Source organism: Sciurus vulgaris, assembly GCF_902686455.1.
Source record: "Sciurus vulgaris genome assembly, chromosome: 14".
Lineage (NCBI taxonomy): Eukaryota > Metazoa > Chordata > Mammalia > Rodentia > Sciuridae > Sciurus > Sciurus vulgaris.
Window position 1 is genome coordinate 25,456,945 of NC_136475.1, and position 26,970 is coordinate 25,483,914.

The 26,970-nt window shown below is 44.5% G+C and overlaps 1 protein-coding gene across 1 annotated transcript in view; it reads left to right on the top strand.

Moving 5' to 3' along the window:
* The window catches only part of ANTXR1 (ANTXR cell adhesion molecule 1), a 168,923-nt gene that overhangs the window by 90,483 nt on the left and 51,470 nt on the right, over nucleotides 1–26,970 (top strand). Inside the window, 4 exon segments of the mRNA XM_079110856.1 lie at nucleotides 3,197–3,238; nucleotides 15,532–15,627; nucleotides 16,155–16,322; nucleotides 24,729–24,809. Coding sequence (XP_078966982.1) covers nucleotides 3,197–3,238; nucleotides 15,532–15,627; nucleotides 16,155–16,322; nucleotides 24,729–24,809 — 387 coding nt within the window.

Genomic DNA, 26,970 nt, shown 5'->3' on the forward strand with positions numbered 1-26,970 from the left:
CCCAGCCTGAGTTCTATAGCAGATGCTAGCTTGCATTCTAGATAGAACTCAAGACTTGCTGATCATGCTAGTTGGAAGTAAAGAATCACACAATTTACCTTTTAATTATGATGTAACATGCTACACACACACACACACACACACACACACACACACACACACACACGGTAAAAGCCCACAATGGGGACTTTGCTCATTCTGAGAGATTCTGGGGGAGACGCACTTACTGGTGATTGACAATGAACTGGGAACAGAGCATGCAGGGGTTCAACTGAGCATGGAGGGGGAGGTGAACAGTGAGGCAAAAGACACGGCAGCTGAGGACGTGGAAGGAGCAGGAATTGTGGACAGTGAAGAGGAGAGAAGAGAAGATGTGGAGAAGTGATGGGGCCAGTGTGCACTTTTCTTCTTGCCCCCACAGGAAGCCATTGTCAGGTTTTAAGTGGTGAATGCTGAGCTCAGACCTTCGAGATGTGTGTTTTTAAGGCCACTCTGTGGTCAGCCTGGCTGCAGTGGTGCTGCAGGCTTGAGAGTGATACAGGCTGTTGCCCAAGCAGCTCTCAGGCAACACAGGCTCTGGCTGTCCCTGGGAGGCACCAAGGGGCTGACATGTCCCTGTGCTCAGAACACTCCTTTGGGTGGCCCATGTGTTAGTCTTGGCATGAGAATTTGGACCACTCACCAAGAGCCCATCCAGCTTCCCTACTTGGAAATAAATCATCTCATGACTTCAAGTTCAGCACGTCTGGATCACACTAAAAGTTCTCTTGCCATCCTATGGGCAAACTGCTCCCTGTCCCCAGGGGCAGGCTGATGGTGCATGGACTTGAAGCAGTGGGAAGACCTCTTGACACCCAACCAATGAGACCAAATCAGAGAGATCCAATTCCTGTTCCACTGAACACATTGGCATTTTTTCAGAAGTTGAAGTATCCAACTTACAACGTGTCAATATGGAATCTGAATTACAAACTAGTCCTCCTTTGTTTAATATTTAATAAATCATGCATTTTGGCATTGTCTTTGGGTTCCCCTAAGAGTCTGGCACAATGTAGGATATAGTATAGATAATTCAACAAATATTTAATAAATTAAATGAAGCAGCCACCCCACAGATGGGTTGGTCTGAGTGGTAGGCCACTTGGTACTGTACTTCCTGATCATTGTCATGTGCTGATACATACTGCTGGCTCCCCTTCAACCCCTGGACACTCTCTAGACACCAGCCTCTCTTCTCACTCATTTTATGAAGCTCTGTTCTCTTGGCACTTCCATCTGGAACCCACCATACCTAGCCATCTGGTATATGCAAGGGGTTACTAAAGATGTAATAAAGGCAAGAGGCAGACAAGAAAGGAAGAGTACTAATAATTTGCCCCATTTATAAAGCACTACCTATACCAAGAGCTTGACACACATGAGTGTTCATCATGACTCAGCTCCTGCAAGGGTAATGTTCTGTCCCTACTTAACAGATGAGGACAGTGGAGCTCAGAGAGGTTGAGGGATTTCCAAATGCTGACAGTCAGGAGAAGGCAGCCTGAGGTTCATGTTTGACAGTTACACTGTGTTTCCATGCAGGGAGGGAGCAATTACAGCACTGTGAAGACAACAGCCTGTCTGCTCTGCCCCCGCCTCTTCATAGCCAGGGAACTTGGCATGCACATGTGAACAGCACCCTTTTCAGCATCTGCCTCTGTCCCCAAACGTCCTGCTCTCCCTCTCAGTCTCCTCTCTTCATCTCAAATCACTATCCCTAACTCCTTGCCCCTCCAGTTTCCAGGCATTTCCTGTTTTAAAATAATTTGTTGCTTCTGGGATGATGGGAAATTAGCATTGGGCAGTCACAAGTCCTCCCCAGAGACCTCCTGGAGAAATTCTGAGCCAAAGTTGAGTGGGTGAGCAAAATCATGGCTTCCCACAGCAGCCAGGAAGTGGAGGCAGATGAAATGATAGCTCAAAACCCCTGGAGGCCTTTATCTCTGCCTCTTCAATTAATTGAATACCGTACTTTCAGATGACTGGTATCTCAGTCCACAGGCTGAAGTTGGTGGGGCTCATCATGCAGAGATGACATTGCAGATGAGGGTAGAGTAAGGGACAGCAGTGGAGATCAGAGCCTTTGTGAGGTCTCAGAATTGTGGAACCAGAGGAGATATATGCTTGGTAGGAGGTGAGGAGATTGGTGCCAGCTAGGCAGCCTGGCCTACAGCCAGGGACAAGCTGTCTTTCTGGAAGCCTAAAGAACGAGTCCCATGGATAGTGCCTGAGTACCCATCTACAAAGTGGTCAGTTCTGATGCTAAGACATCAAAAGAGATATATGAGGAGCTCTGCACTTACCAGAAACCCTCCAGAGAACACACTGCATGTAGAAGACCCAAAATCCTGATGGGTGAGGATAGGGAGTTCCTGAGGGACAGAGTGGATCACAATAATAAAGGCCAAACTACCATGTAAGAAATTCTAAATTCAATTAACTTCAAGGACTTTCTTTTTATGAGTAGAGTAAACAAATTGGGGACAAGCATGCCATCCAGCCATCCTCCCCTGTCCTTCTCCCCCAGGTCATCCATCCTCTCATAGATTAAAAGGGGCTCCCAACTACTTGCCTGCCCAAAATGTCCATGTGTGTCTCTTCAACCCTGATGATGGGCAACTGCAAAATACTGTCTTATAAAATTGTTAATCAATGTTTGTGACCCTAAACATCAGTGAAAAGGAGATATTCCACTTTTGCTGCCTTCCGTCAGGGATTGCTCTGACTGATCAGCCCATCCTCTCTTCATGGGTATCCACTGAGGCCAGCAACATACCTGGCTCCTCTCAGCAACACCATCTTAACTTCTGTCATGTAACCATTGTTTGTTAGACAGTTGGATAAAGGGAAGAATTCTTCAATACATGAAAGATGAGTAAATGAGTGAATGCATTTGCAAGATAGCTACTTGGGGAAGAAGGGAAACTCTGACCTGTTAAACATATTTCTCTGTACAAAACTACATTAAGAATGGATAAATGCTCTAACTAACTGAGCTATTCTGTCCAGATAGGTCATGGCACTGAGTACGTCTGCCATGCTTACAGCCATTCCCATGGTAATGTGGCCATACTTCCAAGGCAATCTCTGAAAGCAGACCTTATAGAAAGCAGGTAGCTAGAGATTCTCACTGACCTAGTCTTTGTTTGTTTTTCAGATTATCAAGGAGGTCCCTCCACCCCCTGTTGAGGAGAGCGAGGTAAGTGACCAGAGCAGGGTACAGCCAGGTGGGCAGGGTGGCAGGTGGGGTGGAGAGCAAGCAGAACTGGGTCCCACAGCGTGTGAAGCAGCAGGAAGTGAAGCCTTTGGCCCTTTCCTAACCATGAATACCAGGAACTGAATTAAGCAGGCAGCCAAAGACAGAATATCTTCATACAAAGATAAAATTTGAGGTTTACACATAAATGTTTTTGTCAGTACAATTATTTAGAGCTCTGAGGTTCCAATTTTTCCTCTTAAACATTTTAGGATTCTCTTCTCACTGCAGACTTACACCGTATGCGTATAGATCAGGGCAAACTTGCCACGTTCTTCAAATAATCATTGGTTCCAGGAACAGCCCAAAGCTAAAACATTCCATTTTTCTTTAATTTAAAACAGTATTACCTAAAGATGTGCCAGGCAGTAATGAAAATATGCTGGAGGAGGATATGCTAATATCCTGGCCTTAAATCCTCATCATCTAAAGAAAAAACAAGTTCAAACTCTACCACTAACTCATCCAATAAGTCGTTCTGATGCAAGGGTAGCCTGGGGTAGGATACAATGGAGGCGTTTGAGGCATATCGTGAGAAAGATCGTCGCTAGGCAGGAGTGCATAGCAAGTGGCTTTCCTAATCTGGGAGAGCTGGACTCCCTAGAAGCCGCACCTGCCAATTTAGAAACCAGAATACAGATCCAAAAATTCAGTGGGACCAAAAGCTATATTAATGAGATTTCAAGTTCTTACCTCAATCCCTAAAGACTCTCGTTGTGTGGAAATCGAGCACCACCCCCTCACCCTTCCCTTCCCAATGCCTTTGTCAAGTTTCCTACATACGGAAAGGAAGATGATTAAATTTTAAATTCCATGTGTCTCTTATGCCCTGGACCATATGCATGTAAGCCCAGGGATTTAATAGCTGCAATCAATTAAAGCACATCTTGTTGGAATGCTGACTTTCTGCCCAGAAATCAAGGGAGGAAATTATATTGCTGTGCAAAGAGAAAGGAGGAAAAAACTCTCCTTACGTCCACAAAAGCCTTCCAGAAAAGGCACCATGGCTGGTTCCATGATTCCAGTTTGGCTTTGCTTCTGTTATGTGCAGCTGTCTCTTAGACTCCCAAAGAAAAACAGAGCTAGAAGCTCCCTTGATGGGGTTGCTCTGTTGGCCCCAAGGTGAACAATGTTCCCTCCCTCCCTTACATTCAATTAAAAGTTGTTGCTCTTTCTTCTGATGCTGGCTCTGCATTTACCTTTAGAAGGTGATGTGGCAGCCACTGGGGCCCCAGCACCATTCAGGTATGAGACTGTGAGAGTCTAGTTTACCCCAGGAATCCAACACCTAGCATGGAGTTCCACATACAGTGCAAACTCAACAGATATTTGTAGGATGCAGCACTATACCCAGCTACACAATTCTGGAACCCCCAAAAAGAAAAAAATAGCTAAAAGCAAGAAAAGAGAAATCACTGGGTTTTTCCAATTGAAGCAAATATTTTTATGGAAGTTGCACTTTTAACCAAAGAAAGCAAACCTGCTGTCTGATACAGAATGACAGTCTTGGAACACTTGAGACCTGAAAGCTTGCATGAGGCTTCAAGGAGCGCCGGGCTGGCCCAAGACAGGTACCAGCTGTGCTGATCACCTCAGCATGTATGTTGGCCCAAATCTCTCTCCTAATATATTTTGGCAGGAAAAAGAAGAAATCCCACAGAAACAAATAACATAACTTAGCCCATGCACAATTCCTTATACAATACTTTGGAAATGGCAGTCTGCATCTAGACCACCCCCTCTCCAGTTTCCTGGGTTCAGATCCCACCACTGCAGCAAGCGCGGCTCCTGTGCAGCTATTGCCACAAAACACACTGGAATTCCTTCCTTCAAGCTCATTCCTCCTTCCTCCTTCTCCGTAATCCAGGGTATTTCATGAAGTCTTCCTTCTGCATCAAAGTTTAAGCCCACCGGCTACTTGAAGGTCAAGGTTTATATTTAATTAATCTTTGACTTGTCATCGAAGGGCTTAACACGGTGTCTGAGGCTCAAGCTCTGAATTCAAGCACTCGATATGAACAAGTATTAATCACCCAAAGTTTTGTCAGTTCTCTAACCGTGGCAGCCTAAGGAAGGCATGCCTACTGTAAAATAACTTAGAGAATGAAGACAACCTTATGGCTCTTTTTTTTAGTATTTTTATCGAATATCTAAAATATAAATGGGTATTCAATTTTGGCAAATATTATGATCCTTTTAATGTGGAATCCTTTTTAATAGGGAATATAAACATGCATAATATATAATAAAAGCATGACTTTCTGAGATTCCATGTAATCAACAATGATACTGCTGTATGAAGAGAGTAATTCATGTATGAAGAGAGTAATTCTCTGAAATTCAGAGATCTCAAAAACAGCGTGGAAGTTCAATGTTAACAACTAAGAGAGGGACTTCCTGGGTTAAGACTTTTCTCCTCTTGGCATCAGAGTGAGAATTCTTCACTAAGTCTCTACTCCAAGTAATTGGCAGTTGATGGGAGAATGTAATAATGAACTACTTCATTTGCTGGTTTCATTCTAAATGTAAGACCCTTCCATGAATTCCCTAACTATATTTTTTATCAGACTCATTAGGCTGCAAAACACTCAATTCATTGTTTGTTTGTTTGTTTGTTTTTACATTATGCATTTTGATATTCCCTATTGAAGAGGACCACAGAGAGCTCATTAGAAATGTTCACAGAGTTGTCTTCATTCTCTAAGTTTTGTTATTTAAACAGTAGACATACCTCCCTTAGGACATTATGGTTACAGAACTGATGAAAGTTTTGGTAATTGATACTTAACTTGTTCATATTTATGGCACAGAGAGGATTTGACTTTGTAAACCTATTAATCATTTTGAGACCATTTGAGCTGTTAATTGGGACCAGTTCAATGCCAGTCCAAGACAAAAGGACCAGGGTAGACTGTGGCTACCGTGCACCAACTTCCTCGTGGCTCTCACTCTCCCTCACTCCCAACATCTCTGCCCCTCTCCCGGATTGTACTTCCTCTGCTCTTTCTAACCAACCTGCTCCACACTTTCATAATTCTGGTTTGCAAAGGCCCCTTCTGTTCTGACTCTCCCTGCTAGCATTTTCCGGGTCCTTATTTTAACCTCTGTCCCCAGAAAATGGAGCCTCAATCTCTCAGTTTCTATCTCCCAGTTCCCAACATGGGAATACCTTTGGTCCAACTCATCTTTTCACTTGAGACCACAGATCATAAACCTCAGATCACAACCAACCAGTGAACTGGCAGTACTTGGGTCCAGTGCCCACTCCTGATCCAGTTAGCTGTGGCTGAAGAGAAGAGCCATGTGCTTCCTAACAGGCCACAACCCCCTTGAGCAAGGAGAGAATAAATTCCCTTGGTTGGAAGGAGATGTGGACCTAGGGTAGACACCATAAACTCTCTGGTGTATATGGTTTACTAAACTAAACTTCAGTCTCATTACAAACTAAGCTACGGGGCTGGGATGCAGCTCAGGGATAGAGCACTGGCCTAGCATGCACAGAGCCCTGGGTTTAATCCCAAGAAACACACACAAACACACACACACACACACACACACACACACACACACACACACAATACAGCTAACTACAGCTAAAAAATTTATGCCATATTCTTATTCCACCTGCCATTCATATGGGTTCTCAAAGAGCCTACTATTCACAACCTCACACACACTTGACAGGGAAGACATAACAGGAAGCCCCATGACTAAATGGAAAGTTGGTTCTGGAAGCTATGTGTCTCAGACACACACAGCCCCACATATGAAGTAAACATACTGGGAAAGAGAAGACTCTTCCTCACTCCCATCTCTTTCTTAGTGAAATATGTAGCTCACATGAACACCTACAGTTTTCTAACTTTGATCATGCCACAGGCTGGACAGAGTAATAGTACATTTGATTTGATGATGAGAACAAAACAGTCCCTTCCTAGAACCTAGACCTCCTCATTTCCTTTTGAAGCTCTCTGGCTTAATCAATTAAATGTAATGTCATAAATAAACCAAGAAACTACCCAAATTAGAGGCCTCAGCAATGAAAGTTTAAATGTTCTACTTTCTAACATCAGATAAATTAAGGCCTGTAGGCTCTGATATTGGGAAAATTAAATAGGATGGAGTTAAAGACCTGTGGGTAGCCACCATGTTTCATAGATACTTAAAATTCTTATTCTTTCAGAAACTCCAGAATGAGTGTTGCTATGTGCTGTGAGAACTAGTGTGAGATTCCATCTCACACTTAAGGGAGTATATAACAGCAGGCTTACAAAGTTGACCTAATTGGCCCTAATTGGGAAGAAAGTCAGAGATTCTATCAAAATTAATACTATAGTTATTACAACAGATAACATTTGCTGAGCATTTATAACTATCCAAGAAGCTACACAAAAAATTTTTTCTGGAATATTTTCATTCAATCATTCAATACAAAGACACACTATTATGACCCCCATTTTATAGATGAAAAGATGAGGTATGAGGTTAGCATAGTTATATTTGTCAACTTTCCATCACTGTGACAAAATACCTGAGATATTTAACTTTAAAGTGAAAAGGTTTATTTTGATTCCTGGTTTCAGAGGTTTTAGTCCATAGTTGCTTGGCCACCATGCTTTGGTCCTGTGGCAGAAGTACATGGTGGCTGAAAACAAAAGAGAGTAGCAGGAACCCTCTGTGGCAGGGTTCTAGTATAACCCCCATGGACAAACCTCCAATGATGTAACTTCCTCCCACTAGGCCCTACCTCCTGAGTGTTCCACCACCTCACAACAGCACCACAGGCTAGGGACCAAGTCATTAATAAATGGGTCTTTGGGGACATTCCACAACCAAATTAAACCAATATTTCATCCAAGATTACACAGTAATTAAGTGATGGGACTTGGCTTTGAACTTGAACTTGGAGAGGAAGCAGAGTACAGCCCTTTCTCACCTGAGCCTGGGGAGTACATAGCTACTGCCATCAGCAGCAAAGCCTCTAATCCAGCAGGAGCCTCAGGAGTTCCTTTCCTGAGTAGCAGCGTAACCCCACCTAGAGCCAGGTGGCCCTCAGACAAGGTTGACAGCCCCTTCTAAGACTGACATGAAGCCAGGTGCAGTAGGGCACACCTATAATCCAGGCCCTCCAGAGCCTGAGACAGGAGGAGTATGAGCTTGAGGCCAGCCTGGGCAACTTAGCAAGACCCTACCTCCAATTAATGCAACTCTCTGGGTTAGTGAAAGGGGGCCGGAGAAGGGAGAGACAGTGAGCATGGACTCCTCTAGGCTGGTGTTTTGTATCCAAAGGGCGAGAAGTGTATATTGAACACACTGACACTGGAGGGACATCCAATGAAAATGAGCACCTGGCTTGAAATGCTGAACTTATTTCCAGTTTTATTATTGTGCTCACTGATCCCTAACAATTCTTCTGTGGCAAAAAATTTTGTGATAGGAAAACAGAGTAATGGGAAATTATATAACTTGTCTAGGACCAGATACGTTGGACTCCCCAGTAGCAGCAGGCGTGGCACCTCTCCAGCGACGTCTGCACAGACGCTTGAGTAGCCTCCACCCTGGAGGGTCAAAGGTCCTGCCAAGGGTCTTCTTCCTAGTGGACATCAAATACCCATTCTCTCTCACACACAAATGCACCCTCACATACTTGTACACTCCAACTGGAACAGGCCCAGAATACAGTACTCAATACCTATTTTTATTAAGGGAACATTTCTCCTAAGAAAATTAACAGTATTCATTATTGAATAATACAGGATGGGCCAGTACCACTCAGGAGACCGGTGAGGCCAACCTCAAACTGAGCAAGGCTCTGAGCAGCTTAGCGAGAACCTGTCTCAAAATCAAAAGGAAAAGGGCTGGGGATGTGGCTCAGTGTTAAAGCACCTCTGGTTTCAATCCCCAGTACCAAAAAGAGAAAAAAGAATAGAGGACAATCATTGTGTTGGCCTTCATCATTGTGTGTAAGTGAACAGATCCCCTGGCACCGTGACATGCTAAATGCCACCCAGAACTAGGAAATCTTAAATCCTATGGAATTGTTTGTGTGTACAAACAAGAAGTGGTGCTGAATTTTCCTGATCTGCCAATTCATTCCTTGGAATTCACCAAAACTGACATGAAGGGGGTCTCTCTGGCTTATCTCCAAAGATCAGATGAGACAGTCCAGCCAGTTCTAGTATAGTTCTGCCCGCCAGAGCCTCCCAGGCCTAGAAGTTTCTGTGGCCTTAGTCCTTTATTTCATGTCACCAACCTCACAAAACTTACTCCTCTATAAATGCAAAGCATGTTGTTGACAGCTGCAGTCTCTGTTTTTCTCAAAATACATCACCCTGCTGGCAAGAATTGGGGACTCAACTACAGTTGCCTGAGTGAGTAAGGAAGAGAATGGACAAATAAAAGTCCTTGTTTGTAGCCACAGAGGGCTTATCATATGGGTTTAAGGTGTGTTACAGTTGTAGAAAATTTTAAATTAATTTAAAAGTTGATTTCAAATGATTTCCCTGTGGCTAGATTCTGTTTCCGTCATGTTCTTCTATTGGTGCCCACGATGAGTTTGGGGCTGAGAATCCTCTTGGGTCAAACTGGCTATCTGGCTCTTCTAGCAAATGGATATTAGAGAAGCAAGAATGATACAGAACCTGAGTTGAGGGCCACCAGGCACACTACACCATATTGGGGAGGTGGGGGGCGTCATTATTCACACTCGGTAAAGTTGCCCAGTGCACAGTCTCTGTGGAGGAGTAAGGGAACCCCAAGATCTGAAACTTCACCCTTTCTACCTCATGGTTTATCTCACAGTTAAATATCTTGGGTGAGTAGAGGTCAGTACCAGGAGTTATGAGAACACAAGAAGGGAAACTGAATTCTCTGGGGAATCACGGAGTTCTTCAATGAATAGGTTACATTTGAATGATGTCTTAAGGGATGGTGGAAGAATGGGGAAGGGTTTTCCAGGCATGTGGAATCCCAAATGTTGAAGCATGGAGATGTACAAAAGCCTAGCACAATGGGGAAAGATGGAAAAGTTCAGTGTCTGAAGACAGCACATGACTAATCCAATTATAGGCTAACCAAGTGCATACACCAGACTTCATATTCTACAGCTGATTCTTCCTGAGCAGGAGCAAGCCAGAGGGCACACCCAGATCTGCCTGAGGACTAGCAGGTTAGAATCAGTCTCTACCATCCGAGGAATGTGCTACCACTTGGGTTACCCAAACATTAGCCAACTGGTTGTCTGGGGCCACCACATCCTTTAAGATTTAAACTCAACTTCCCCTGATGGGATACCAGCATCCCTCCCCGATCTCTGTGGTTTCTCCCAGTCAGGCACCGCTGACTCCTATTCCTTGCTGCTTCTGCTTTAGGTCATCTTCCTCATTTGCTAGATACCTTCTGACAAACCAGAATCCTATAAAGGGGCTTTCACCTAAGTATGGGGCTGGATGACCACACATAACTTCTGACAGTCTCTTCTTTCCCATCCCGGCCATTCCCACTACTGGGAGGATCTCAAGGTCACCTCCTCCAATGTCCTCTGGCAGTTAGCTGGTAATTCAGTTCCGCTCTTTTCTGTTCAGCTCCTGCCCAAACCCCAGATTCCTGCTACCTGCTCATATAAAGCAATTTGTCTTAGCCAGTCCTGTCCCCAGTACCCACTGAGGATATCAAAGTATTTTTGTTGTGTTTTGTTATTTACTTAGAGAGAGACAGAGAGACAGAGAGAAACTGAGAATTTCTAGATACATCCTTAAAGGGTAGAGTAGGGGAAATATCCCAAGAGGCTTTCTATTTTACTTAGTTGTAGAAATTCACCCCCAGGTATTACTGTTGCTTTAGTGGACTTGCTGGGGTCTGAAATTTTATTCCATCCATTTCTGGTCAAATGAAAAGAAACATCAAAGATTTCCTTCCCTTCCTGGGGATTGCAAAACCCTCCGGTCTCCAAAATGTGTAAACAGGCCCATGCTTGCTGCAGGGGAAACTCTGACTCTCCCTTTGGTCAAACCCCCGGCCTTTGTGTTGATTTGTGCTGTTGTTGCTGAATTTGGCAGGCAAGCTCTGGCCAGACGAGTGAAGGATGGGCTTGGTGATCATGAGCATGTGGAGCAGACTTTCTACATCTAGGCATTTCCTGTTATGAACAGCAGCCCTGCGCATGCTCACGGGGATGACCCGCCCTCCTACCCCGGGGCCCCGCCCCGCTGGAGAGTGGAAAGATGAGGGGAGGGGCGCTGTGGTGTGCTAGGGAGCCGTCTTTATGCTTCTTGTTGTACCTTCAGGCAGTCTGTGAATTAGAGGAAAACAATTCTAAATCGTTCTTGGAGTTCATAATAAAGTATGCGGGGCGGGGGGCAGAGGTCGGGCGCTATCCCTGGACAAGCCATCAGAAGCCCAGACCAGAACTTCTCCTGCTTTGGTCGCTTTTGTTGCTCTAGGTCTTATGGTCCTCATCTGTGCAATGAAAAGGCCCAGTTCGATGGTCTCTGAAGTTTGCATTCCTGTAATCTAAAAAATTAGAAGACTCAGCAGTTCATTTTAGTCCCCTATTGAATAAAGCAGCTTTATTTTTGCAAGTTCTTAGATTCTTAATGCTGCTGTGTTCCATTTTAGGAGATAGAATTTCTGTCATCTCTTTCAGTAAACTGTCCTAAATCAGGGAGGCCAGGTTCCTGGATTCACAATATTGTTTATGTATCTGGGCAGAGCTATCGGCCCACCTCTATGGTACTGTGTAGCCATATGTGTAAGATATGTAAGGTTCCTGCCTTGACAAACCTTCTGAACTTAGATCATAAGGTAAAATACTCAAGTAGTATTTTGTTGTCTGAAGGTTTTGGTTTTATTTTGAAATATTTTTTAGTCATAAATTATCACAATAGGCAGGTACACGGAGTGAGAAGTAGAAAATTAGCATTTACCTAATACCATCAAATGATTAGAAAAGCAAAACACAAAGGGACAAAATCCAGAACTTGCAGTGAGGCTGCCTGAGTTCAAACCCAGCACTGCAAGCTGGATGACCTGGCACTTAACCTCACTACTCCTAGTCTCTTAAATGGGAATAATAACACTGCCTTTCTCCCTAGCCGTTGGTGAGATTAAATAGCACTTAGAAGAGTAATTGGTACCTAAGTGGTAAAGGCTGCATAAATTCAGCTGTGTGATATCATGAATTCAGTGTGTGCTTATTGAGCACCTACTAGGCACTTAGAATACAAGGGTCAAGAAAATTCACTCTGCCTGCAGGGGGATCACAGTCCCATGAGGAAGAAGTACACATCTATTTTAAAAAGAGAGGAAGAGACCCAAGTGTCATCTACCTGAATATTGCAAATCTCCAGTCAGCTATGTTTACTCTGTCCTTTAATATATATTAAATTTAAAGTTGAACATGGTGGCACACACCTGTAATCTCAGCAATTCAGGAGACTGAGGCAGGAGGATCACAAGTTCAAGGCCAGCCTCTGCAACTGAGTGAGGCCCTAAGCAACTTAGCAAGATCCTGTCTCAAAATTGTAAAGGATGGGGGCTGGGAATGCAGCTTAGTGGTAAAGAACCCTGGGTTCCATCCCCAGAACAACAGCAACAACGAAAAGATATATTAAATTTATAAAACAAAAAAAAATTTTAAAGAAGCCAGCCCATCCCAAGCACAGCACTTGACTCCAGGAGTCTCACGGGGTTAATGTGTCCCATCTTGCTTTGGTGCCTTGGGTCCTGACCTCCCTTCTGCTTTCTCTTGCTTTGTGCCTTGTCTCTGGTATAGAATGCCCCTTTTCACACGGTGATGGCCTTATATAGGACTTCACCCTGAGTTTGAGTCCTCAAATGGCCACTCAAACAAGACTGTGAGAAGCAGGCTTAGGCATTTTGAGCAATGTGATCCTTTAGGGCTCATTCCTGTGCTTTATAGATTCCTTTTCCACCTTCCTTTCTCTACCCAGGAGAGAAACCATGCACTTCCTCATAATCCACCGCGACTATGAACAGTGACACTTTTCTCCTACAACACAAATAATTACAGAGCCAAAGTGAAAAGCAGTTTTGCTAGTTATCCTTCCCTTTCCACCCATAAAACCTCTTGTTTTCGCCCTTCATCTTAAAAGATATAAGGACCAACTTCCTGCCACGGAACTAAGTCATGACACTGAGTTGGCTGCTTTATTTGAGGCAGCTTATTTCTTTACAGATTCAGCAGAATATTCTTGAGCACCTACCTCCTACCAATTAGTGCTGTTTCAAGAGCAGAGATAATGATGGTCCCTGACTTACAATGGTTCGACTCACAATCTTTGAGCTTTACAATGATGCAAAAGTGATACACATTCGGTAGAAACTATATTCCAAATTTTGAGTTTGGATGTTTCCCCGGCTAGCCATGTGCAATACGATAGTTCCTTACAACGTGGGCAGCAGAAGCAAGTCATAGCTCCAAGTCAGCCGCACGATCACCAGGGGAAATACCACTACTCTACCGGTCACTGTGTCTCTGAGCTGTGGCGGGCTGTAGATTGGGTGTGTTTGGTGCATTTTCAACTCGAGATTTTCGTCTCACTGTGGGTTTATCTGAATGTGAGTCCATCCATCATAACTCCAGGAGCATCCTATGATAGTGAACACAACCAACAAAATTTCTGTGGCACTCACCTTCTAGTGTGGAAAGATTGACAACGAAGACCTCAGACCAGGGCTGGGACTGTGGCTCAGTTGTGGAGCACTTGCCTAGCATGTGTGAGACACTGGGTTCGATTCTCAGCACTGCATATAAATAAATAAAATAAAGGTCCATCGACAATTAAAAAGCATTTTTAAAAAATGAAAAGAAAACCTCAAACCATAGTAAGATCCATAGTTAAAAATAAAACCAGTAGACTGGGGCTACTTCACAAGAATGTCCAGGCCTCTCTAAACAGTGAGCAGAAAAAAGACAGGGAAGATCGTTCCCTGACAAGAGGCCAGCTTGTGCTCAGATCCCGAGATAGGAGTGTGCTCAGAGTATGTGAAGAGCAGAAAAGGGCAAGCAGGCTGGAACGCAAGCAGAGGGTGTTGGTGAGGGAGAGGTCGGAGGGGTGAGCGGAGGCACAGCGTGCAGGGCGGAGGCAGAGTTTGGACGTGCTATGTTCCTGTGCAGAGAATGGATTATAGGGAAGTAAGAGATTAGCAGGGTGATCAGACAGGAGGACTCCACTGTATCCAGGTGAAGCTCACGTGGGCTTGGGCCCAGGGTGGTAGAGGCAGAGGTGGAAAAGTCAGTGGATTTGGGATCCTTTACAAATAGGATCAACAGAACTAGCTGATAATCAGGAGGGTGTGTAAGGCGGGTAAAGAGAGAAAGGGAGAATTCAAGAGTGATTCTCAGGCAGTGGGGAAGAGTAAAGGAGGAGTGGGTTTGGGTAGGGAAATCAGGACTTCTCTTTGCCATAACGTCCTTGTGATGTTTAGGAGCTCTCAAGAGAAAACATGACTGTGAAGTCAAGTTAGAGTTCAGAGGAGTCAGGACTAAGGATATAAATACCTAAGTCATCAGCATGTGGACAGGATAAGATGAGAAGCCCTTTGTCTTAGTCTGGTTTCTGCAGCTGTTACAGAATGCCTGACACTGGATGATTTATAAAGAAGAGAAATTCATTTTGTACAGTGCTGGAGATTTATAAGTCTAGGAAGTCCAAGGTCAAGGGAAACACATCTGGTGAGGACCCTCTTGCTACATCATCCCATGGTAGAAGGTAGAAGGACAAGGAAGAATGTGCAAAAGATAATAGAGCAAGAGGGGGCCCAACTCGCCTATCTAACACGGCCACTCTTGTGATGACTAACCCCTTCCCCAGGTAACATTGTTCCTGAGGGCACAGCCCTAGGGACCTCATTACATCTTGTTAGGCCTCACCTCCTACCACTCTTGCATTGGGGAGTGCCTCCAACACATGAGCTTTGGAGGACACATTCATAGCACCATAGCACCCTTCAAAGGAATGGAGCTGCAGAGGACAGGTCCCAGGAGCGCATCACAGCCTTCCCTGACAGCACTGCTCTTCTTCCCACTTTACAGATTTAAAAAAAAAAAAAAAAAAAAAATGCCTGTGGATAGGTTATGCAGCTTTCCCAAGTAAGCACCAGAATTTAACCCTAGAGTCCACAACCTGTGCTCCTACCCAGCCCTACCTTGCCACAGTGGACACCTGCACATGGCAACCGTGCTTTGTCCTTCATGTATCACAATCTCTCTGCAGGAAGAAGATGATGATGGTCTACCTAAGAAAAAATGGCCCACGGTAGACGCCTCTTACTATGGTGGGCGAGGCGTTGGAGGCATTAAAAGGATGGAGGTGAGAGGACACCTGGGTGCATTGACTCACATTCTGTCTATTCCATGATGGGGACCCAAAGCAAATGATGACAAGTCCTACTTAAGGCCTGCTGGGAATGTGGATTGTGAGGCCGGAAGATTCAGAGATGAGAGGTGCAGCCTCTTAACTGTGCACCTCCCCGCCTTGCCCCGATGTATCAGAACAGGTCACACAGATGCTGACTTCCCCCACTGGTTTCTTTTCTGACTGAAATAGCATCCATTCTTGCCTGGCCTTGCGGGGCCTTTTACACATGCTGTCCCACTGTCCCACTGAGGGACAGTTACTCCCCTCAGTGTCCACACATGGCTTGGGTTCTCTGTTCCTTCTGCTCTCCTTCTTTCCCTCTTTCCATGGCCCTCCTCTTCCCTGGCCCTCAAAACCCAGAGGGAGTGAGGCATGGGTAGCGCATGCAGGCACATCACATGGCTGTCTGTCAGCCTTGCTCCCCAGGGGCAGCCTGTTTTATTTTTTCACTCTGTCTTATTTTATTTTGTTTGTATTAGGTTCGTTGGGGAGAAAAGGGATCCACAGAAGAAGGTGCTAAGTTGGAAAAGGCAAAGAATGCGAGAGTCAAGATGCCAGAGCAGGAGTATGAGTTCCCTGAGCCTCGAAATCTCAACAACAATATGCGCCGGCCCTCCTCGCCCCGGAAGTGGTACTCTCCCATCAAGGTATGGCTCTCTACTCCAAATGCCCTCTAGGACTCACCCTTCCTGGTTGAGAGCAAATCTCCTTTGAAAGTTTTCCACCCTTTTCCTCCACCACAGCTTCAGATCTTAAAATCCTTTTTGGCTTCTTGGGAAGTTTAAGCTGCAGGAAGCAGTTAGTGCTCCCTGAGGGCCCGTTTTCCTCTGGGGTGCCAATGACTTTGAATTCATATAATTGGATCAACCCTTCTCTTCAGCCTTGGCCTTAAGCATCTGTGCCAATTTCCAGAAAGCCCTGGAAAATATCATTGAAAAGACTCAACGCCCTCATTTCATACACAAAGATAGGCAAAATTCATGCTGTGCTGAGGGCTAGAACTCAAGGCCCAAGTTCAGCGCCACAGCCTCTAGTTCCATACCACAAATAGCCTGGACCCACTCCAAAACCTTAGGTAAAGGAATATGAGAGCCAGCCTCTGAGACCACCCCATGCACACGCACACACGTGCACACATGAACACACACACACACACACACACACAGCCTTACCCCTGCCCAGTGACAAGAGAAATAATTTTTATCATTCACTGAGTTATATGCTAATTTTGGATCAGCACTTCTACAAAATCAAAAGAAATACCATTTCAAACAGTGGCTGAAACCTTATTGGTAGTCATCTTTTCTCAGCCAAGTTCACTCAGGTTCCCCACGAATTGCAATACGTTTCCATTCTGGTTTGCCATGTTTAAAGCAGTGAGATTCTGTTTTAAGATAAAAGCCCTCTGAGGCAATGGACTGAACTCTGGGAAGATGTGGGCGGGATGCAATTTGCTTGAGGAACAGCTGTTTGCTCCTGATTCTTTTCTAATGGGGAACATGCAGTGGTATGTGGACATGTTCAGACAGGAAGGAGCCAAGAAGATTGTCAGAGATGAAGAAGAAAGGGGATTTTTCTATTATGTTGTTTTCAGGAATCTGTACTTTGTGACTAATACTGTGTCTTTGTAGCTAAATTTGTGTTCTGTAATCTTGCATGTTGAGAGAACATGAATTTTGTTTGAAGAATCCAGTTTCTGCCTGAGTGCATGTCGTTTCTCTGTTAAATGTGGTTTAGGACTGAGATTCATGAAATAAATAAGGATATGGACAAATACATTTCAAAATCCAAAATATGTGGCTCAGGAGGCTGAAGCAGGAGGATCTCGAGTTCAAGCTAGCCTCAGAAACCTAGCAAGGCCCTAAGGAACTCAATAAGACCCTGTCTCTAAATAAAATACAAAAAAATAAAAAACTAGAAATGTGGTTTAGCAGTTGAGCACTCCTGGGTTTGATCCCTCGTACCAAAAAAAAAAAAAAAAAAAAATCCCAAAACATTCCCAACATCCTCTTGGAATTAATAGTAGCTCAGTGAGTTTTGTCATGTGCCTAGTAAGCACCAGATGCAGAATATACAGAGGTTCTCAAATCTGCGTATCAGAATCACCTGGAAGTGTTTTTGAAATACAGATACCCAGGCCTCATTGCTCAGAATCTCACAAAATCCTCAAAAGCATATTGGCCTTCATGATTTGCCCATGTTCTCATCGAATGAAACTCCTTTTGCTCCCCAATGCCTCCATTTTCTGATTTCACATCCAAACTCCCTAAGTGGTAGTCTTTGGTCACCTCATTAACCACTTCCTCCCGAGTCCTGGCTCTTGAATTTCCTCCTTCGTCATTCTGTCAAATCACTGGTTCTTAAAGTGTGGTCCCTGGGACCAGCAACATTAGCATCACCCAAGAACTTGTTAGAAATGCATATTTGGGGCCCCACCCAAGATCTACTGAGTCAGAAACTCCAGTGGCAGAGCCCAGTCACCTGGGTTTCAATAAGCCAGTGGAGAAGTTGTCACCAAAGGTTTCAGCCAGCGTTCCATAGGGAGTTCTCAGAGGACAGGAACTGTGGACTATTAAAATAGGTAAAGCGGCCATGGCCAGACCTCAGTGATTTGTCAGGAATCTCAGCAAGGAGATCCATGTGAGATTTCACAGTGGGGCCATTGTTATCACCAACACAACTGATGGATTAATGTTAAGTGATTGGGAATCCAAGTGTCGTGGAATCTCCTAAAAAGCCTCATGGAAGAAGCCTGTGCCGCTGGTGGACTTGCTGAGCACCTCGGCAGAACTCCCTCATTAAGACACAAGAAAAGTGTGGAGTCCCTTTTGCCTATGGAGCAGGCGATGCCAATGCTTACTCACTCCTTCCGCTAGGTGGGAGATGGGAGAGGGCCATTGCTGTGATTACTCGTGTTTATGGGTCTTCTCTCCACCAGAATTCACCCCTGGCAGGCATCAATTAATTATGCTTTGAAGCCTCATTAAACAGCATTGTGCCTGGCAGAGAGAGGGATTTCACCATCCCTTGTTAAAGAGCTGAAGCGTGGGATATAATTATGAAGCCACTCCCAGAGCATCCAACCACACAGCTCACGTAATACTCTGTCTAGGAAGGTGACATTCCTCTTGCCATCTCCGAGGAAGGAAGAGAAAAAGAGATCATTTGTTTGTCTGGGCTGGGTGCATGAGGAAAGGCAGGAACAAGAAGAATAGAAGTGTGGAAAAGAATTCAAAAGGAATAATGTGAACTCTTGGTCTGGAAGAAAGGAAGATTTGCCATTGGAATCTCAGCCTCATAGAATTTCAACAAGACGTATGCTCCATAGTGAGCCTGGTTCTGGCTACAGTGCCTACATCACTTTCTAGTGATGTAGATACTGGGACAAAGCGTTTAGCCTTGTTTGGCCCTATAAATTCTGTTCTCCCTTCTTGAACCTTCTCACGGAGTTCATCCCAGTGCTTTGTTAAAACAAGGCACACTCCAAAGGGTTGAGCTAACAAAGGGTAGGCAGGGTAAAAGACCCCACAGAGGTGGTGAGGCCCCAGGGACCAGTAACAGGGAGAGCTGTTGACCCCTAGGCCTGCAGGGTGAGGAGGAAATGGTGGCACTGGAGCACAGTGAGAGCCACAGACCTAGAGAAGAAAGCACCCATCTGGAGCTGTGGTCATAGGCAGGAATTGGCAATCTAACCCTGCTCCATCACCTGGGATGTGTCCTCAAGCAAAGGATGGTTTTGACATTGTGAAGTATTTTGTAGCTATATACTATCCTCAGTTTTGCCTCTTGACCTGGAAAGCCTACAATCTTTACTCTCTGACCCCTCCCTGAAAATCTTTTCAGATCAGTGCCCTTATATGATTGCAGCCACTGCTGAGGAGATGGAAGGAGCAGAGGAATGAGCACCTCGCTTGCCCTCATCTCTTTCTGAGTCTGGTGCCACCTTTTGGCCAAAGAAATCCCACTGGTGGAGAAGTAGGTTTCCAAGACTTGGAGCAGGGAAGGCAGAGAAATTCAGACAAACGACTGGGGACAGGCAGCTCATGGAGAAAGAACCATCTACACTGTGCCCTCCCTTCATTCCCTCTAATCGGGGAGAACATCTCCATCCAGCAAAACTTTCCACAGGCCTGGGAAGATTCCTAGCTCCCCAGCAAAAGTGGCCAGAATCGTACATGTCAGGGGATTGCCTTTCACGTATTCCATGAAATATCAGGTGAGCGCAGTTGCTGGCTAAGCCCAGGGGGTCCTCAGCGAGGGAAGAGGGCCACAGTGGGCTCTTCTCCCCCCACCATCCCCAAGTCTAATTTAAGGCACTGACCACACCAACCACACTTCCCCCATCCTCATTCCAGGCTCATGATCAGGAAATTTTCCCTGATATTTAGCCTGCATTTGCCTTTGCTTGGTTTTCACCCCCTGGATTTACAGCACCCCATGCTTCTCATTAAATTGGGACTGACCATTTTAGACAAGTTAAGTCATGCCTGTATATATGGCCACCAGCTAGATTAAAACCAGAAGCAACTGCAGGTTTGTTGGAAGGCCTGCAGTCTTCAGAGAAACCATTTTAATCCTTCTCCAGTAGCTCCTCCACATGACTGGATATGACAGAAATGGCAGCTGAAATGACAAAAGCCAGAATCTGGCCTGCCAGGCAGGCAGGCTATTCCCTATAAGATAGGCAGACTTCGAGAGGCAGGGTTAGCCTGCCCCACTTGCAGGGGCCCAGGAGCGGGGTGGTCTTCTGTTTATTTCCCATCAGGTCCCTAGTCCTTGACCTAAAACACCTTGACCTTGTCAAGCAGCATTCTGTCATGACACTGCACTAGATGAAGCTGTATGTAGCTAAGCAAGACCTCTCAAAGCACTGAATGTCAGATGCACTGTTGATGTTGAACAGATTTCATCCCTCTTGGGCTCCTTTTTAGAATGATTCCAATTTTTTCTTAAAGACCCAAAGGGGGAAAAAAAAAAAAAAAAAAAAAAAAAACTAGGAAAAATATTGTGTGTGCAAGTGCAGGGAAAGCTTCCAACTTTAGCCATTAACTTAAATCCATTAAATGTATTCATGAATTCCATTTGAGCCTGGGTCATACTATCTATCAGGTGTTTGTTTCAAGAGTATAAAAATTCAGGTGCCTGTCAATAGTGAGCCTACTAGTTGAACTACCCTCAAAATTCTCAATGTCTGACTAACTTCCAACTAGCTAAGGCAGACGCACCAGAAGAGAAGACACAGATGTTGCTGGGCTGGAGAAAGAAAGAAAGAAAGAAAAAAAACCCAGCCACAAACACCCATGCAGCAGGGCGCTTTGAATGATAGCCATATAAACATCTCCAGTCCAGACTAACTGTGGAGAAAGAGGCAAAAGCCAGAGTTTATATACAACTTCCAGTTTGTCTTTGTGAAATTATTGTCTGAAGCTGAGTGCAAAGCAGCATGGCAGTCTGGGATGGGTAAATTTTTCATTTTGTAGTCAAACTGTATCAACCTCATAGGAAAGAAAGCTATTTTTAAATGTCATCTTAATACACTCTGGCAGAGGGTTCCGGATTCTGTGGACAAAGCTCTGCCATAGTGTCACAGAAGCAGTTGGGCATTTCGCCTGTGAGTAAGGACCAGTGTCTGGAACACATCCTGTGAAGAGGATCCTGAAGGGTCTGCACCCAGACCTATAGAAATGAAGTGGCGTCAACCCAGAAGGCTCCTTCCAGACTATAGGGAAAGCTGGGGACCAGTGGGAAAAATCCCCTGAGACACTTCTGGCCTGAAACGGATATTATGAACAAGCCCACTTGCTACTTTAAATGCTCCTGTCATTAAATGACAGACTTCTGTCTTCATTCAGAAAATCAAGTGCCTTTGTGGTGCACCTCTCCTTGACTTTAGTCAACTATTTTTACCCTCTTTTTTGTATCCCTCTTTCTCTGAAGCTCACTTCCTATCTGATGAAGGAGTAGACTACCCGCATTGTTTTCTGTGGCACAGACTGGGAATCTGGGGTTAATCTGTGGGACAGTCAGAACACCAAAGATGCAATGGAACTAGCTAGTCTCCCTTTGGCCAGAATTCTCAGCGACAGTGGCTCACCTGACGTACACACTGCAGGTGGGCTGCAGTTCCAAATGCTACAGTTCAAAATACAAGTTATTTTTTTTTTCTCACAATAAGCCTTGAAAGTAGAAACTATTACTCCTCTCATTTTGCACATGAAGAGGTTAAATACTTGCCCAAATCCACACTGTTAGTAATAGTTCATGGTTTATTTATAAACTGCAAAGCATCCATTTGGGCTAGCAATGAAATCCAATATTAATCAATAGATAAGAGAGGACAAGGAGACTAGGTAAAAGACCAATCAGGATATTTCACAGAATGAGTGACAGGTGATGAGGGCCTGGGTCCAGGCAGAGTGGGGGGGATTGGACAGGAAGAGGTGACTGGAGAGGTGCTACAGAGAGACCATCCCCAAGACCTAGTCTGTTTTGGACATGAGGAGGTGTCAGAGAGGTCAGAGTGATCCTTTGATGTCCAGACTTCACGTCCATGAACCAAGGCAGGGTGTGCAAAAGCAAGCATAGGTTGGGAGAGAAAAAAGTTCATTCAATATGTGGTGTGTAGGCTTTTTGGTTTTTTGTTGTTGTTTTGTTGTGTTTTGTTGGTACCAGGATGAACCCAGGGGCTCTTAACCACTGAGCACAATTCACTGCCTTTTCTCCTGGTACCGCTCATCTAAGTGGTTTCCGCTCCTCCGCTGTGCGTATCGGTTTAAATTTCTGCTGAGTTACTTAATACGCTTCTTCAACAGCCAGATTGTCTTCCTGCAGCTCCATCCCATCGCTCCTCCTCTGTCAGGAAGTTGAGTGAGCAGTGCACACAACACTGTGGGTGGGCTGGTTCACAAAGTCCAATACTGGGAGTCCCTCCTGCCCCTGCCAAAAAAGGGGATGGGGGAAGCATTCATCCAGAAAACCCACCTGCTTATATCCTGAACTATAAATGCTTATCCCAAAGAAGCTTGGAGGAAAACATTCAGCTGATGATTGAAATTGTTTAATGCAGAAAACCATGCCTATCACGGCAACAATTCCAGCCTGGGCTCTAAAGTCATTTCAAAATATTTTCAAAGGCTTTTGTAAATTCCTTGCCAAAGGAGATGAGAAACACAACACTACACTTGGCAAGGTGAAGTTTAACCCACAGGGGCTTGAAGAACAGTTGATAGGTTTCAAGAGTATAATTTTCAGATGTGTGTAGAACCTGCCAGAGAATAATTTCAGAACATCAAGTCTTTGAGATGATTCAGAAGTTAATGCTGCCACTGTAATTGCTTTGTGTTGTAGAATTTGAACTCTAAAGACATCCACAGGCTTCCCAGCCCTGCCACAGGAAGACCTCTTCCAGATTAGTGTTGTCAAACATTCCTAACACCCCCATAGGAAAGATATTTTACATTGTGATCCAGAATATGCCCATTCAGTTCCCCCCCATACACACACACACACACACACACACACACACACACACACACACACATACACACACATACACACACACAAGAGGAAGCAAAATCATCCCAAAACAATATTTATTCTCACTCTGTGCAATTAACCCTCATATTCTTTTTTAGTTCCTAAAAATTCTAGTCTTAACACACAAAACTGATCTCATGAGAGTTAAAAGGGAGGCAAACCACAGTTTAGAAACCCTGTTCTAAACCCTGTTCTAAAGGCTTATATTAAAGCATTCCAGCCAGAAGACCTGTATGAGGCAGAATCAGCAAATTGGTTTAAACAGAAAGTGTATAAGCTCCAGGCCTGATGGGGCACACCTGTAATCCCAGTGTCTCGAAAGTTTCAGGCCAGCCTGGGAAACTTAGTGAGACCTTGTCTCAAAATAAAAAATAAATGGGGTAGGGGTGCAACTCAGTGGTAGAGCTCTCCTGGGTTCAATCCGCAGTACTCCCCACCCCTAATCATATTAGCTTCAGTGATAAGGGCTGCACTGGCCTCCTGTCATTACTGTAACAAATTACCACAAACAGAGGCTCACCACAACACACGTCACCATCTCACAGTGCTAGAGAGCAGAAGCTCAGAACAGGTCTCACTGGGCTAAAATCGAGGTGTTGGTAGGGCTGTGCTCCTTGGGAGGCCATAGAGAGAATCCATTTCCTTGTCTGTTCCAGGTCCTGGAGGCCACCACACTCAATGGCTTATGGTCCCTTCCATCCCCAAAGCTGGCAACACTGGGTTGAGTCCTTCTCACAGTGAAGGGCGCTGCCTGCTTCTCTTAGCACATCCCTGATCCTCCTGCCTCCCTCTCTGAAGGACCCATATGGCAACATTGGGCCCATCTGAGTAACTCCTACTCAAGATCCTTAACTTAACCACATCTTCATCTTCATATTCACAGGTTGCAAGGAGCAGGGGTCACTTTTAGGGGTGTGCTTTATCATGAACTGAAAATGACCCTGACATGGTTCTTCCCAGTTTGAACTAATTCCATGCCTCCCCGTAAGGGTTGTCTTGGAGCCTGGGGCTCCTGAACTCACTGTCCTTGATGAGTGAGTCTAGCAGATAGCAGGGAATCTGTACCCCAAGGGCCTTCCACTGGGCCTCTGTCCTGTCCATGCTTATGGTTAGGAATTTTCCTGAATTTGTCATCATCTATGAACTCTAGACACCGAGTGGGAAGAAGAAATTTTAATGCAAGTTGAAAATACTGACTTGTGATATGAAAATATGCCCAGAAATGTGGAAGGACAAAAGCCAAGAACCTGAAGGAACTTTGTGTTTGCAAGTGTAAGGCTACACCCAGGTCTCAGGGTGTATCCCTCACGAGCATCAGGGTCCTCCGTGTGTCTCTTGTCCCACATTTACGGAGCCTGAATCCTGTGTTCAGGAACCAGAGTCACTAGTCCTGTCACAACCATGCTGCTGGAGCTGTGCTGTGCATGTGACAAGAAGCAGGGGAGGGCCTGTGTGTCTACAGGAGCAGGCTGCTCATCTGGTTTCATATTTAATCTCGTGCATTTGTTTTATTTCAGGGAAAACTCGATGCCTTGTGGGTCCTCCTAAGAAAAGGATATGATCGTGTGTCTGTGATGCGGCCCCAGCCAGGAGACACGGTAGGATTCCTTAGTCCTAATGCACACACGCACACATACACACCCATGCACGCACAGTTTCTTCCCCTCTCTTCCTCTGTCTTGGTACAGCTAGAACTCCATGTATGTTAATCCAACTATCACTTCAAATTGTGACAAATTAGATACCAATTTTCAAAATTCTGGTTTTTGTGAGACCTCGAATTTTGCTTTACTTTTCTGAAAAGGATTTTGACAGAAATATCTTGGGTTTATCTTCCTAGAACTTGAGTTTCTCAGTTTTTAGGGAGTGAGTGATGGAGCAGGGCCGGCCTGCACTTTGGGCTGTCCCAGGATGGAAGCCTGCTTCCTGAGCCACACTGGCCAGGGGTGAGGCACAGGGTGACAGTCTCACACAGACAGGTGAGGGAATAAGGGCCACAAAGAACTCCTGCCACTTTCCAGCAGGTGTTGGGCCTACAGAGGGGTCTAATACCCTGGATGAGGATTCATCCAGAACTGATAGGGCTAAACTGGGAGTGTCTCCAACTAGGAAGTGTTTTAAAAGGAGGAGACAGAGAGAGACCTTAGAAACCATCCAGCCCATGCTTTCATTTTGGAAATGAGAAAACAGACAAGAAAACTCACATAACTTGTACTGGTTCAGAAAGTAAATAATAATGCTGGAAACAAACTCAGTTCCATTGAAATCATACCATTGCTATTTCTTCTTGCAAGAGCTAGTTTCTCCTCCATAACTGTTAGAGAGTGAGGCTTGGGATCAAACTCCTCAACTGCCAGCAACCTGCACCTTCCATCCTCATCCTTGGAAATCAGGCCCATTTACCCAAAAGCAAAATAAGGCTGTCTAACTTTGAACCCTTTCCAAATCAGTCAAACTTGGGTTTGAATATCACTTCTTTCCTGACTTACGGATAAGCTTCCAGCAAATCACCCAGCCTCTCTGTATTTCATTTTTATGCAGTAGATGACAATAACTGCTTCCTAGTGTGGCAGATGTGTCATGCATTTGGCCCCCTGATGAGCATCCAAAAACTCTCCATGGGTGACAAATATTATTATGATTATTTATAGTGTGCTTTTCTGCTGTCTGTGGATGCTTGATGCACAAATTCCAGCCATGTTACTTTCGGTGTATATTAGATATGCCACATCATTGTCTTGCCCCCTTCAATATGACATCACCAACAAAGTGGGGTGGAGCCTACTAGACAGGTCTCTTGCCCCTGGTGACATTGGGCAGTTTGAGGCTGAAGGAATTTGATCTGAAGTTTCATTGTTTGTGCAAGCTACTCACCAGCTAACTGTCCATGCTCCAAGTTATAACTGGGACAACAGGAAGGTGTTATGAAACCAGTTTATATAAGTGTTGGGTCGACTTGGCCTTCAGTGGCATATGGAATTTGTATTTTTTCTGTGCACGTCAACAAGAACCAATTTCTATAGCAAATTGTAAAGTGAAAACTCTACAATTAACAGAAATGTACATAGGTGAAAACATTAGTACTCAGGGAAGAGTTTGGTCCTATAAATGATGCATCTAGTTTCTGTGGAAAATGAAATATTTTTAGCATTCGTGAGACTCATCTAACAGATTAAGAAAAACAATAGTAAAATACCTGAGGGTTCAGCAGTACTGTTTTGTGACAAAACATGCTGATTTAATGCACAGTCCTTTTTTATTTTATTTTATTTTTTCTTTTTGAGCAACTAAAAAACATCTCCCCTAAAATATGTAAACATTCCATTCCCCAATGATCAGTTTGGCAGAAACAAATCCACAAACTGGGTCAAGAAGTGGAAGGAGTGTTGGAAAGAGGAAAGATAAGAAGAAATATCACTAATAGGATATAAGAACCAACAGTGTTTAGGGCGCAAGACTGATCGTGTAAATCCAAGAACAATGAAATGAAAACAAAATTTCCTCTAATGAGTCACACCTAAATTGAATCTCTTCTTTACTAATTCTGAATGAACGTCTGTATTAACATTTGAATGCATTCCAAATGCTTTTGAGAAACAAAATACCACCTTGAATTCTCATTCCCAGTCACACAAAATAATAGATTTGAAGCAGGAAGTCTAAGAACCAGGATAGATTTGAACCTATTCTTAGCACTCTCACAGTTTATGACTGTCCAGTTTACTTTAAAATGGGCTTTCTTTATAGAATCCTGCCAAA